The 14,100-nt window shown below is 39.2% G+C and overlaps 1 protein-coding gene across 1 annotated transcript; it reads left to right on the top strand.

Annotated features, from left to right (window-relative positions):
- The first annotated feature begins 3,479 nt into the window (after positions 1-3,479).
- On the top strand, positions 3,480-13,365 carry SYNJ2BP (synaptojanin 2 binding protein). Its single transcript, XM_070939344.1, has 4 exons — positions 3,480-3,628; positions 8,095-8,231; positions 9,658-9,753; positions 11,656-13,365. Exons 1-4 carry the CDS (start codon positions 3,565-3,567, stop codon positions 11,800-11,802), a joined length of 444 nt encoding a protein of 147 aa, XP_070795445.1. The 5' UTR covers positions 3,480-3,564; the 3' UTR covers positions 11,803-13,365.
- Positions 13,366-14,100: the final 735 nt, after the last annotated feature.

Genomic DNA, 14,100 nt, shown 5'->3' with positions numbered 1-14,100 from the left:
CCTGAGGACAGTGACAGACCTCTGCAATGCCGTAATTTTGGGATGTGAAAAGAGCCTTAATCTGTTGGATTTGAATTATCTATTTTGGATTTCTTTTCTTGTACTGATAAATATATTATAATTATTCTGAGCTACAAGGCAAGAGAGTTACGTTGGGGCATGCAGAAGATCTGGTTGTTACCCATTACGATGATGGGAATTAATAATCCTGATGAAAGCCATAATTACAACTATATGGAATACAATTATAATGTCACTCGGGTGGTTGTTTTTATTTTTATATATATATGAGGATATTCATTACTGATGGGGGCAGATGAAGACTGAAGACTTTGAACAAACTGTTGCACCAGGATGCTATGTTACCCAATTATGGATGGGGGACTCAACAATCTAGTGGAAAGACATCAAAGAAGATATTATATGGATTATAAATTTAAAGTTATTGTCTTTTTTTTTTAAATAACGGAATATATGTATATATATATATATATTAGTAGAGTGGGCAGATATTAAGAATTGAATTGTTGTGTATGGTAATTTTGTAGGAAAGTGGGTGGAAATATGTTAGTCTACTGATGGATTAGTTTAAGAAAAGGGATGTTTAAGTGATATATTTAGGGTAGTGGAGGAAATGGACAGAGTTGAATAAATGTTAAATTAGGACTTATGTGGAAGGCTGCTTTGAAATGTTATATTAATATACACAAAGAATAAATGTTAAAGTAGGATTTATTATACAGTCTTAAAGTGGAAGGTTGTTTTGAAATGTTGTAACAATACATAGATATAAGTTTTGGGGAGGACAAAAAGGGTAGATTATTGCTAAATTGGGGGTTATAATAATATTATGCTAAACTAGAAGTTATCATACAATGTTATAGCAGACTGCTTTTTTTTTTTTTTTGAAATGTATGGTAAAAGGGGAAAGTAACAATATTAATAATATTTTTAGTAAGTAAGGGTCAGTATATAGAGGAGAGAGTAAGGCGATGGTAAAATATTATGTAATCTGTTATGAATTAGGTTTTTGGTGTGAAGAAGTCACGGGGGGGATGGGTGGCGAGGGGGGGTTAGGGAGGAGGGGGGGAAGGAAAAAAGGGGAAAAATTTGTATTTGAAAACTTTTTCAATAAAAAAAAAAAAAAAGAAAAGGCACGTTAAATTCAGCCATTGCTATTCTAGTTCCTAGTACAAACATAGTTAAGCAGTCCAAATATTGTATTTTGGGTTTGCTTCACCCCATGGCAGGGATACAGTGGTTGTATCTCACAAATAAGCAAACAAATAACATTTTTCCTAAAAGGGCTTTAAAAAGCTCTTGATGTTTTACTCTTTAGCATTCTACTTTTAAACTTATGGCTGCTACCATCACTGGTTTTTGGATCATGGCTGACTTGATGTTTAGGCTCTTTTACATTAGCTGATAACGCAGGTAAAAAAAAACACCTGTCTTTATTCTAACTGCAAAAGCATACACTGAAAGTTAATAAATATCCAAAGAAGCTCAATTACACAAGTCTCATTTTCTTGTAAGACTTGCGAAACCTGCTTAGAAAGGTGGCTTACCTTGATATAACCATTATAAAAAGTTATCCACAATGGTCCATTTAGATAACCCTTACTATAGTAGAGGTACTTAGAGACTAAATCCTTCCTTTGTTAGTGATGCACTCATCAGGTCTCCTCCAAATCTGCAGGAGACAGGAAGCATGGCTTATGATCTTCTTTGGAATGGTAACTTCATAAGAGAGGTATGTGCGTCCTCTGGAAAAAAGCAACTTTGATTTCAAAGAGTTGCCCCAGAATAATATTATATGTAACCATTTGGCAATTGCAGTTTTATCATGATTGTCTGGAGTGGGGGAGGGGGGAGCAAATAACAAAATATGTCAAAATGCTAACTCTTGTGACTTACATGTTTCTGTCCAACATTCAGATAAAATGCAAAAGGTGAGGACTGTATTGTAACACAATATCATTGTAGGAAGTTAGTACCCACCCCTTTCCTAGAAGAATGAAATATTTTAGAAAATATTAAAAAGGCAGAATATTATGTTTCCCTGGATGAGAAATGGAGAAGCATGTTTTAAAGACAAAGCAGCTCCCACCTTCCTGCTTCCCCCCCCTTTTGTCAATGGGCCAGAGGCAGAAACCCAATCCTTTGTCAAAGGACCATCATCTGCAACACAATAGGACCCATCTAGCAACAGAAACTAACACAATAGGAGCCATCTAGCAACAGAAACTCACCACATGGCACCTGGAAGATTACATCAGCCAGCAAGGCTAGCTAAGACCCCCACCCCCTGGGAGTCTGACAACCAATCAGGATACTCTTTCTGGGCCCCAGGAAGTTCAAAACCAGAGAGGGCATAAAACCCGGGGACTCACTGCATCTCGCCCCCTCTTCTGTTCAGGAACTCAAACCATGTGATCCTGTCCACCATTAAAACATCTTTTCAGGCAGTCTCCATGTTTCCAGTGTCTTTTTCCCCACTTGGAGCTGAACCCAGAAGGATATTTCGTCCTACATCATCATGCAAGTAACCACAGCTACCAATGCACTTAAACCTATGCTACGATATAAGACTATGCAGATGGTGTGTTATCAAATTCACTTTCATAATATGCAAAAATAAGCCATTGTAGAAGAAGATACAAAGTAATTTGAACACTATAATTAAAATATAGTTGGGTAGAAGCCGGCACTAAGTAATAACTACCACATGAGAAGGCCGCCAATATGAAATAGTGATAACCGCCCGCCCCCAGCAAAACCGACTGGACTAGCTGCGTTTGCAAGGAGAGATAGATATAATTCTTTATTGGCCAAGTGTGATTGGACACACAAGGAATTTGTCTTTGGTGCATATGCTCTCAGTGTACATAAAAAGACAAGATACATTCCTCAAGAATCACAAGGCACAACACCCAGTGACAGTCCTACGGTACAATAAGCCGTCAAATCATACTAGGCAACAATCAATATCAATATAAATCGCAAGGATCCAAGCAACAAAGTTACCGTTGATATTGTTTCCTGATTGCTTATTTGTACCCTATGACTATCATTAAGTGTTATATACCTTATGATTCTTGACGAGTGTATCTTGTCTTTGTATGTACACTGAGAGCCTATGCCCCAAGACGAATTCCTCGTGTGTCCAATCACACTTGGCCAATAAAAAAAACTCTATTCTATTCTATTCTATTCTATTCTATTCTATTCTATTCTATTCTATTCTATTCTATTCTATTCTATTCTATTCTATTCTACAGTCACGCAGTCACAAGTGGGAGGAGATGGGCGACAGGAGGAGGAGGAGGAGGAGGAGGAGGAGGACAGGAACACCGGAGGAGAGGACCACAAGCCCCAGAATTCTTAGCGGCCGCCCTCGTTCTTCCGGTTGCGAGGCTGCTGAAAGTGAAAGTGCCGCGGCCGCCGTGCCGCCGCTGTAGCCACCTCCCCCTCCTCGACTTTGGCTTGGCTGGGTTCACCTTCAAGCGCGCGCTTGGCGGAGCGAACGGGCGCCGAGCAGAGGCTCCCGCAGGAGAGCGCAGCATGAACGGAGGGGTGCACTATCTGCTGTCGGAGGAAGTGATCCATCTCACCCGAGGACCTTCAGGTATAGAAATCCGCGGGGCTGGGGGCAACCCCGGGAGCTTCTCCTGCCGCCTTTGGCTAAAGCAACTGCCCTTGCCGCCCGGTGCTCCTGCTCCAGCTCCTGCTCCAGCTGCGGCTAGGCTCTGGGGCAGGCGAGCGCCAGGCTGGGTTTTGTCGTGGCGGGGAAGGGGGGAAAAAAAACCCCCGAAATACGAAGGAGGGTCCCGCTTAGAAGCAGCTCCTCTCTCTCTCTCTCTCTCTCGTCCTTTTGCTCCTGAAAGGCCCTTTGGCTTTCAGGACTGCTTCGGATCCTCGGCACAGGAAAAAGGACGCCCCTCCTGCAGGATGGCTTTTAAAGACTTTTTCATCTTCCAGGAACAGGTTTCCCTTGAAACTGAACTCTTGAAGGTTGGTGGGAGGTTTTTTTGGTTGTTGTTGTGTTTTGGTAGGTGAAAGTTGACGCAAAAATATAGGGCCTTTTAGGTAGGCCCTATGGAACGCCTTTTGAACTAGATGGCTGCAAGAAATATAGAATAGAATAACAGTTGGAAGGGACCTTGTAGCTCATCTAGTCCAGGAGTGGGCAATTGTGGCTCTTTTACAACCTGTGGACTTCAACTCCCAGAATTCCTGAGACAGCCAAGCTGTCTCAGGAATTCTGGGAGTTGAAGTCCACAGGTTGTAAAAGAGCCACAATTGCCCACCCCTGATCTAGTCCAACCCCCCCACCCCCAAAAGCAGGAGACCCTATCCCATTTCTGACAGATGGCAGTTCAGTCTCTTCTTGAAAGCCTCCAGTGATGAAGCTCCCATAACTTCCGAAGGCAAGCTGTTCCATTGGTTGACTGTCAGAAAAATTCTCCTTATTTCCAGGTGGAACCTCTCCTTGATCAGTTTCCATACATTATTCCTTGTCTAGCCTTCGGGTGCTTTGGAAAATAGGTTGACCCCCCCCTCCTCTCTGGGACAGCCCCTCAAGTATTGGAACACTGCTGTCCTGTCTCCCCTGGATTAGACTAGCCATGCCAAGTTCCTGTAACCGTTCTTCATATGTTTTAGCCTCCAGTCCCCTAATCATCTTTGTTACTCTTCTTTGCACTCTGTCTAGAGTTTCAATATCTTTTTTTATAGTGTGGTGACCAAAACTGGATGCAGTATTCTAGGTGTGGTCTTACTAAGGCTTTATAGAGTGGTATTAGTACCTCACTTGATCTTGATTGTATCCCTCTGCTAATGCAACTTAGGTTTGCATTGGCTTTTTTGGCTGCTGCTGCTGCACACTGTATAAATATAAATCCTTCCATCTGCACCATTCAGTCAGAACTGAAGAAGCTTCTTGGATGAGAAGCGAAACATGTTCAAGGAAAAACAAAGGCCAGTTGCCTTTTGCAAAAGCACCTTTGGGACAACCTGGATGACTGAGAACCTCCATAGACAAGTCCTATTAAACTGGTCTATGGAGATTCTCAGTCATCCAGGTCATGGTTGTCCCAAAGGTGCTTTTTCAAGAGGCAACTCAACTTTCTTGTTTTTCCTTGAAGACATTACACTTCTCATCCCAGAAGCTTCTACAGTTCCCATTAAACTTGGAGTACGCCTACTCCAAAGTAGGCATACAGGATTTACACTATAAAGGGAAATGGAAGGTTGGGAGATACTGGTTATGCAGAAAATGTGGGAGAGAGAATTCTATCTGAATCTCAGCCTATAATCTGATTTTCACACTGGAGATTACAACAAGAGTCAAGCTGGACTGGTTTAAGGCAGAACAATTTGTGGTCTTCTAAATGTTGCAAAATTACCACTCTCAGAAGCTCCAATTAACTCGACCAGTTAGAACAGTTTATAGGATAGTGTCCTGAACTTGTTCTGGGCTCAACTCAGTTTCACAGTTGTTTAGGTATTTCTTAAAGTAATTTTCTTACTCATACTCTACTTATGGATGGTTTTCATGAGAAACAGATGATTCCTGTCTGCCCTATTCCAAGTTTATTGGGGTAAAAAATGTGTCTTTAATTGTAGAAAAAAACCCACTTATTTTTTTCTGTGTGTACAGAGGTTCAAAGTGAATATAGATGCTTAATCTATTCAGATTTATGGGTTTTTTTTTAAAAAAAGTTTGTGTCTGATGGTTTATGTTTGATACTGATGTTTACTGCTTTACAGTAAAAAGTTTGATATTATTATTCATACATTTTGAAGTCAACAGTGACATTCTCCCTGAGATCTCATTAACACTGTGCTGTCTAGGGAATAGTCTATGTTCCAAATGGATCACTCTAGATTTCTTTGTTAAAAGAAGTGATTTGGCAAGAGAAGAAATAAAGGCATTCTTGAGATTATATCCTGTAATTGAAGGGCAGGCATTTTTTAAAAAAATTAAGTTTAATCCTTGTTTGGATCAAAAAATACATGTAAGGGAAACCCAACCATGAATTATTGAGTTACTATAGTTTTTAATTTTGTACTTTTGTTGGTTTCTTACCTTGCAGTCTGGGTAATTTGATTCATTTATTCTGTAATAAACTATGGTATGACAGTGTTTATGTTTAATATAAACATATTTATAGCCTAGATTCCAATCCATGCATTTCCAAAATTGCTAACTTTAATGTCAACATTCCACTTACTCTAGTATAATTCATGGTGTTTTCTTTTTAAAGGTAGCCACTAAATAGCAAAATCTTAAAAGTGCAAGCTATAGTTTAAAAATAGGGGTAAATGAAGACCTACTGGACATTAGTGACACCTAGTGGAATATCAAGCATTAGTCAGATCCTAGTCCAGAAATAAATATGTGCCTTATAATGTCTAAATGAGGGCCTTCATGCCTGCATATGTTTTTATGATTATCTGAATCTCTTTTAATTCAATGTGTGTTAGGAGTCTATATATGCTGAATATTGTTTTGGCTATTATGAAGTTAATAAAGCAGTGAAATTGTGGAGAGGAGAAAGAGAGATGAGTGACAATTGTATATCTCATCTCAAAGGAAGGGGATGTCATTTGATACTCCTGCCCCAGATTAAAGCATTTCTTATATTAAAGGTATGCAAGAATGTAAATTTTACTCCATTGTGACCGGTAGAAAGAATACCTGATGTGTTGTAGTCTTAAAAGTGAATGTTTATTCTGGGATGGCAGTAACATGATTTCTCCCTACTGAATTCAACTTTATTGTTCCCAATTTCTCTAGTTGTATAGTAGGCAAAAATGGCCAGACTTTGTTTTTACTCCCAATAATATGAAGTCATTTAACAATTTTTACTTGGGACAAATACCTTCCACCTGTATGACTCCTCTTTCCTTCTTCACAAGGCTGTTGCAAGTACATCATTGCTAAATTCTTTGGTCATCTCTATCTTGTGTATCCATTGCCTTTAGAGATCTATTTCTTTAAAACATATATCAGACCCATCACAAGACTCACTGATGACGCACAGCTGACCCATCACAAGACCCTCATTTGACACACCCACACTTGAGGCCCTTATAAACAGAAAAACACTGACACTGACATCCCCTAAACTCCACTGAAGATGTTACGTAGCCTGGTAACAAAACATTTGGAAACCAACCCACAAGCTCAAAGAACGAACCTTCACTCTCATCCTACACCCGAGCTACAGATATTCGCCACTATTGCAAAATATATATTTGCCCATCTTGTCTCAAACTCTGGGCAGCTCATAACCAAAAGATAAAACATCATCAATGTACAATAAAAAATATTAGCATCGCAAATATTAAAACCAAATCAAAACAAAAATTATGTGTAACCATAGTGTGTTCTTCATTAGGTGAAAAATATTTTCCAATGCTTTACATTTTTATAGCCATTTTATTAGTTTACTAAAGTTAAATCAGATAAATGGCACACAACTTGTATCTCATATCTCACAACTTGTATCTGAAGTAACCATTTAGCTTAGTATTGCCTTATAGGGTCTAGAACATGTGCGCCAAATTTGTGGCGTCACCTTGCCATCACGTGATGTTTCGTGACTTTTTCCCCTCCGCGGAGCTGGGGTGGGCGTGGCCTGCATGTGACGGGTCCGGCCCGTGGGCCACCAGTTTGAGGGACAACTTACCACAGCCAACTCACTGCAGGACAACTTTCCATGGCCAACTCCCCATGGGACAATTTGCCTTGGAACAAGACTTACACTAATATCGAAGAAATGGTGGAAAATAATAATTAAAGAAAGTATGCCAGAGAAAGGACAAAATGAAATGTGAAATATTAAAATATTTTTAAAATTATTTTAAATAATAAAATTGAATTGTTGAATAGTTCTGCGGCAAATTGGCCAGGGTGAGTTGGCTGTGGCAAACTGCCCATTACGTGCCTTATACATAGTAACAATATTTGTGCAGTTTCAGAAAAAGAAGGTTTTCCTAATCTAACTTGAACATATTAAGAAATTAACTTTTTTTAAAAAAAAAACTTTTTAAAACCTTTTTCTTTTTGATCTTTTTTTTTTTTAGGCTTGGGATTTAATATTGTTGGCGGGACTGATCAGCAGTATATCGCCAATGACAGCGGCATCTACGTTAGCCGGATCAAAGAAAATGGAGCTGCTGCACTTGATGGCCGCCTTCAGGAAGGAGACAAGATTTTAGCAGTAAATACTTTAATTCTGTCCTGTGAAATTGTTTCGTGGGGGAGGGGAGGCGGAGAATGATGTAGAAACTTTTACAATCTCTTCACGATACTAGTTGTTTCTGTAAACCCATCCAATCTGTATCACTAAGATGCTTCAAAATTCAAGACCAAAATTTTATTGATACCTCACTCCATTATATAGGCAAATTTCCCCAATCTAATAGGTGTCTTTTCTAACTAATATTGGTATAACGGGAATAATGAAGAAAGCAGCACTTACAACATCTGGGCAGGCTTTAACACAGCCACAATATGAATTTGTCTCAACCCCAACTGCATAGAATAGTGTTTCTCAACCTTAGCGACTTTAAGATGTGTGGACGTCAACTCCTAGAATTCCCCAGCCAGAACTAATGGAAGAGAATAATTTGTGATCCTGACCACTTCAATATGCTGATATTTGTAAACCGCTCAGAGTACCATAAAGTAATATAAGTCTATATATGCTATTGCTGTTTCTTTTTCTTGGCCCCACTGTCTCTGTTTTGGTATAGCGGTCCTGGCATACCAGTCAACAGCGATATATGACCTTCGGTCCATGAAAAAATATGTACCCTTCCTTTGAGGACTGCTTTTCTCTTTACAAGTATAACTGTTCTCCTTTGAAATGGGCACATAGTACTTCATCCGGTGAAACTTATGCTAATTGAATTGTAGGAACCTACAGCTTTTGCAGATGTGGGGTTTTTTTTAGCAAAACATTTAGAGCTTCAAGGAAGAGTCATCTATCATGTCCTTTTTATACTAGAGTATGGGCAACTCAGGCAAGGGTCACTCTGAATATCACAAGGGCTGCAATTATCTCACACATCTAGGTGGGATTGAATTTTTGCAGGGAATTGGGATTTTCTTGTGTTTTCTTTACTATGTTTATGTTAGGAAACATGTGAAGATTGAAGTGTAATCTCTACGATAACGATAGGGAGCTGTTATCAGTTTTCAGTAAACGTTACCAGAAGGTCTAAAGGCTACAAAAAGAGGCTACAAGAGTCACAAATTACCTGCCTTTGTTTTACAGCATTATGTCTGTACATCGATTGTAGTTCTATTTCCATTTCTTAGCATTTTAAAGCTCTTTGAAGCTGATGGCATTCTAAACTAGCTCATGCTCTTAAATACCTAGGTACAGTTCTGGTTTATACTGTATGCTGTTCCATGTACAGAATATATTCAGAATGCTGGCAGTTAATGAAAATATAAGGGAAAAACTGGAGCTCTTAAAACACTTGGAATGTGTTACTTTAAATGGTCTGTACTAATTATTGTATTCTAACTAATGGAGTAGAATTATTCATTCCAATTAGGCTTTTGTTCTTCAGTGATGGTTTGGGTCCAGGCAGTTTTGTGGTGAGTACCTAATTGGCTTTACCTGTGTTTTTTTCCAGGTTAATGATAATGAGTTGAAGAACATGCTACACAAGAATGTTGTGGAACTTTTCAGGACAGCTGGTGACAATGTATCATTAAGGGTTCAGCACAGGGTATGTAGGCCCTCTTCTTTAGTTTTTGGTAGAACTTCCCCAAAGTGCTTCAAAGAATTTAGGAAAACGCCAAGCTACAGCAGAAAGTTGGATTGGCATGATTTGGATGAGGAACATAAACATTGATTTTGAACATCTCTATTATAAACCACTGTTTCTAAGTTGGTGCTCTCCAGATGTGATGAACAAGCTACTCCTATTTTTCCCATCCTCAAGGCCAAATGACTGAGGGATTTGGGGAGTTGCAGTGTATTGTATAAGAAGAGCACCATGCTGGGAAAAACTTAATGTTTTTTTAAACATTTGCTGCCATATAGCCCCTCCAAGTAAAATCCACAGTGTGGATAAATTAGGATACTTAATGCAAGTTTGGCAAGAGGTAGAGGAGAGAAATGTAACAGATAAGTAGCAGAAGTTGAATGTGAGCGGCATGTGTCAGATCTCCCCAATCATATTACGCTCTTCGGATGTGTTGGGAATGCAGATAACTTTTGTAGTTCCACACATCTGAACAAGAGCAATCTGGGGAAGCTGATGTACACTTGTATATGTGTTATGCAATGTAAAGTTTCCCTGGGCATTTTGATAAATTTTATGTATAGCAAATGGAGACCTTAAAGTAACCTACCAAGTGGCAAAATGTTGTGGATTATCTATAACTGTTATATTATAACTTGTTAATTAACATTTAACAAGTTATAACTTGTTAATTAACATTAACAAGATTAATGTTGAGAGAAAGAAAGCTAGCTAGCTTTTGAATTAGCAACTGCCTGGACTTATCCCTATAGTTTTATTGGAAAATGTTTCAGGAGAGAGAGAGGGGGTGAGGGGGGAGAGGGCGAGGGAGGGAGAGAGAGAGGGAGAGAGAGAGAGAGAGAGAGAGAGACGGGGAGAGAGAGAGAGAGAGAGAGAGAGATTACCGTATTTTTCGGAGTATAAGATGCACTTTAGTTTTTGGGGAAGAAAATAAGAAAAAAGCTGATTGGCCTCCTGGAATACTGCGAATCAGCTGTTCCCAGAGGTGAATTTTAGCAACAGGTTCCTTGGTTGGGACCTCTGTGCCTTGGTTTTTTTTTTTTTTCTTTTCTTTTTCTTTTTTTCCTGCCTCTGAAAGCCTCCGAAAGAGAGCTTCAGAAAAAAAGCCTCTGAAGCTCTGTTTGGGGGCTTTTTTTCTGAAGCTTCATTTCTGATGCTTTTTTCAGCCTCTGAAACCTCCTTTTGAGAAACTGGGCGGGGCTACATTTGGAGTATAAGACACACCCAGATTTTCACCCTCTTTTTTGGGGGAAAAGGTGCGTCTTATACTCCGAAAAACGGTATATAGATGTGGATGTCTGTTTTGTTTTGTTTTTAATTTGATTTATATGCCGCTCTTCTCCGAAGACTCAGGGCGGCTTTCAATGTGCTCAGCAATAGCCTTCATCCTTTTGTATATTTATACAAAGTCAGCTTATTGCCCCCACAACTGGGTCCTCAGTTATTGCATGTAGTGGAGTTTTATTTGATTCTGTTCAAAGATTGCAATACATTTTGTTTGCCTGCTTGTTTTGGTGTGATTGAAAATGGAAATGATTGTTCAAAATGGTTGCTAGAGCTTCCTCAATAGGGTGGGTGTGAAAAGGAGATCTTTTTAGATTTTCCATCAAGCCAAGGTGAAACTTAATTCCCTAAAGTCCTCTTTTTCTCAAATATAACATGGGAATCCCATTTACGGTATCTTATTAGGACATGCACTAGCTTTCAAAAGTAGCTTGGCTGAATATGTCTTTGGAGAACAAGTTTCAATTTTGCCAGCTTGAAGACATGGGTCATCCTTGCTTTTCTAAATTTCCTTAGAAAGTTGAACCATCTCCTTCTTTGATTCAACTGCTAATGCCTTTCCTCTCCTTCTGATTGCAGCTATTGCCCCAGAATGGTCCCTCAAGCCACCGAGGAGATGGAGATCCAGGAGGCATTCCTTTGGCTATGATTTTGGTGCCAGGGCTGGCCATAGCAGCAGGAGCAGCTCTATTATGGGCCTTCTTTAGATATCGACAGCGGGTGTGATGAGCATCATTTTCCAAAGATCCTGCTGTCTCGGAAAACATATATACCTGTAAAATAATTTAAATAGAAGAAATCAGAAATCTTACTCTGGACTGACATAGGGAGAGGAGTAACAGAGAATCATTGGTCAGTGCAGCCTTCCCCAACATGGTGCCTTTCAGAGGGTGTTGGATTACAATACCCATTATTTCCAACCTGGCGGGTATCACTTTGGGAAAGGCTGGAGAACACTAAACATTTTGGCTGCTTTAGGGAGTTTCAAATTTCATATACTTAGAACCTGAAAACTGATGAGCTGGACAATCTAACTGGGCCCTGAAGAAAATTGGTCCGGTCTTTTCTGATTTATTTTTATCATGTGAGTTTTCCTGTGCTCAACATTTTTTTCACATGTAGCTAAGCAACGGGGCAGAGCTTGTATGTTATGTCCCCTGACAGATGAGATAAGACAACTATCTGTTTTGTCACTTGCGAAACTGCTTCTGAAACGTGAAAGAAACTTCCAGAGCAATTGCAGCATAGTTATGCTTTGATGTGGGGAGGGTTGGGTCTCAGGTGGAGTGAAATGTCCTTGAAAATGCAAGAAAGCAGGTTTGCCTGATCAGAAGGAGTATTGTAGATTGCAGATGCAGAATCAAGTGTGAAATTGAAAAAAGGTATTGGATTTTTAAAAAATACAGATTTATCTTTGTTCCCTCCCTATGGTTTTCTCAGAAGAATATTGTCCATAATGAGAGATGAAAGTGATAATGAAAACATCTTTCATTAACAAGTAGAATATTTTGGCAGGGTAGGCTAAATATTATTTAAATCAGAGGTCTTCAAACTTGGCAGCTTTAAGACTTGGGGACTTCAACTTCAGTTCTGGGAGTTGAAGTTCACAAGTCTTAAAGCTGCCAAGTTTGAAGACTTCTGATTTAAATTATGGCTAAACATAATTGTATTTTTGTAGTGGTTCTCTAGCTGAAAAGACAAAACATTTCCTCAAACCTGAACATGGAAAGATGACACATCGTTCCTTTCTATTCTCCAAGAATAGATAATTTCAAGTATTGTGTACAACTGATGGTTTGTTTTGAACAATTGGGTAGAATGCATTGCTTTTCTCTCTGGGCTGAAAGCTGTCATTGGAAAGTAGATCCTTGCAGAGTTTCCTTCCACATAACTTGTTTCAGATTGGGTAGTCAAACATATCTTTTTTCCTTAAATTGCTAAAGTGCCAGATAGCTCTTTCCAGTGAAAAGCAATATGTGTTCATGATGCTGCTTTGTTTGGAGAGTGTGAACTACACCTATGGAATTCTCTAGCCATGCAACAAGGCAGCAGTGTTTATACAAGCCCAAAGTCTGTGAAATGATGACAAGGTGCTTGAAAGAAAAGCTACAATGCCTTCACTTTCTAGATGGCAAACCCTTGTATGTTGACTGTATCATATGATTTAAACTCCTTAAAGTATCATTAATTTTATTTTGAAACGGAATCTGTTTTTGTACTTTGCAAAGGAAAATAGATGTATGAGAAACGCATAATGCCAAAAAATGTATGTACCTTTTGAAACTTTAATCTGCTGAATGGGTTTTTTTTTTTCCAACTTTTAAAATTTCTAATACTTCTGTACAGGAGAATGCTTGAGATATGCTGGTGTGTGCCTGCCATATTTTCCCCTTTCTATCCCTTTAGCATGGTGAAAGGAGCCTGTCCTCCCTCCAGTTACATTTACCTGGAATGTGCCCAGCCTTTCTTGAGATAGAAAATTATCATTCCTTAATGGGAACCCTATTCAAGTAATGAGGACCTGGCCACACCAGTGAGACCTCTCCAATTTGGGGGGATTATTAGGATTGTTATGACTGAAAAGACAATTTCCACAAGTATGGTACAATCGCAAGAGTATAATTTTGTGGATACATGCAAACTGGGATCTCTGATAACAGAGGTTTTTAGTGTGCAAGGAAGTATTATAGTATTGTGGATCTTCTGTGATACAGACAATCCTCGACTTATGATCCCTTACAATAGGGATCGGAATGTCTCTTACCAAGGTGTTCTTAAGTGAGTCATGTCTGATTTTACAACCTTTTCTCTTTTTTTGCCACGTTTAAGTGAATCACCCTTAAGTGAACCTGGCTTCTTCCTTTGACTTTGCTTATCGGAAGACAGAGAAGGTTGCAAATAGAAATCATGTGTCCCCTGGGATGCCATAACAATTGTAAGTGTGATGATCGGTCGTAAGTGACTTTTTTCAGTGCTGTTATAAGTTCAAATGGTCACTAAACAAATAGTTGTAAGTCAGTGACT

This window comes from Pituophis catenifer, unplaced genomic scaffold (assembly GCF_029215685.1).
Source record: "Pituophis catenifer annectens isolate HBS135680 unplaced genomic scaffold, rPitCat1.0.hap2 SCAF_1, whole genome shotgun sequence".
NCBI lineage: Eukaryota > Metazoa > Chordata > Lepidosauria > Squamata > Colubridae > Pituophis > Pituophis catenifer.
Note: the sequence above shows the minus strand (reverse complement) of the source record. Positions and strands in the feature narration are given on the sequence as shown.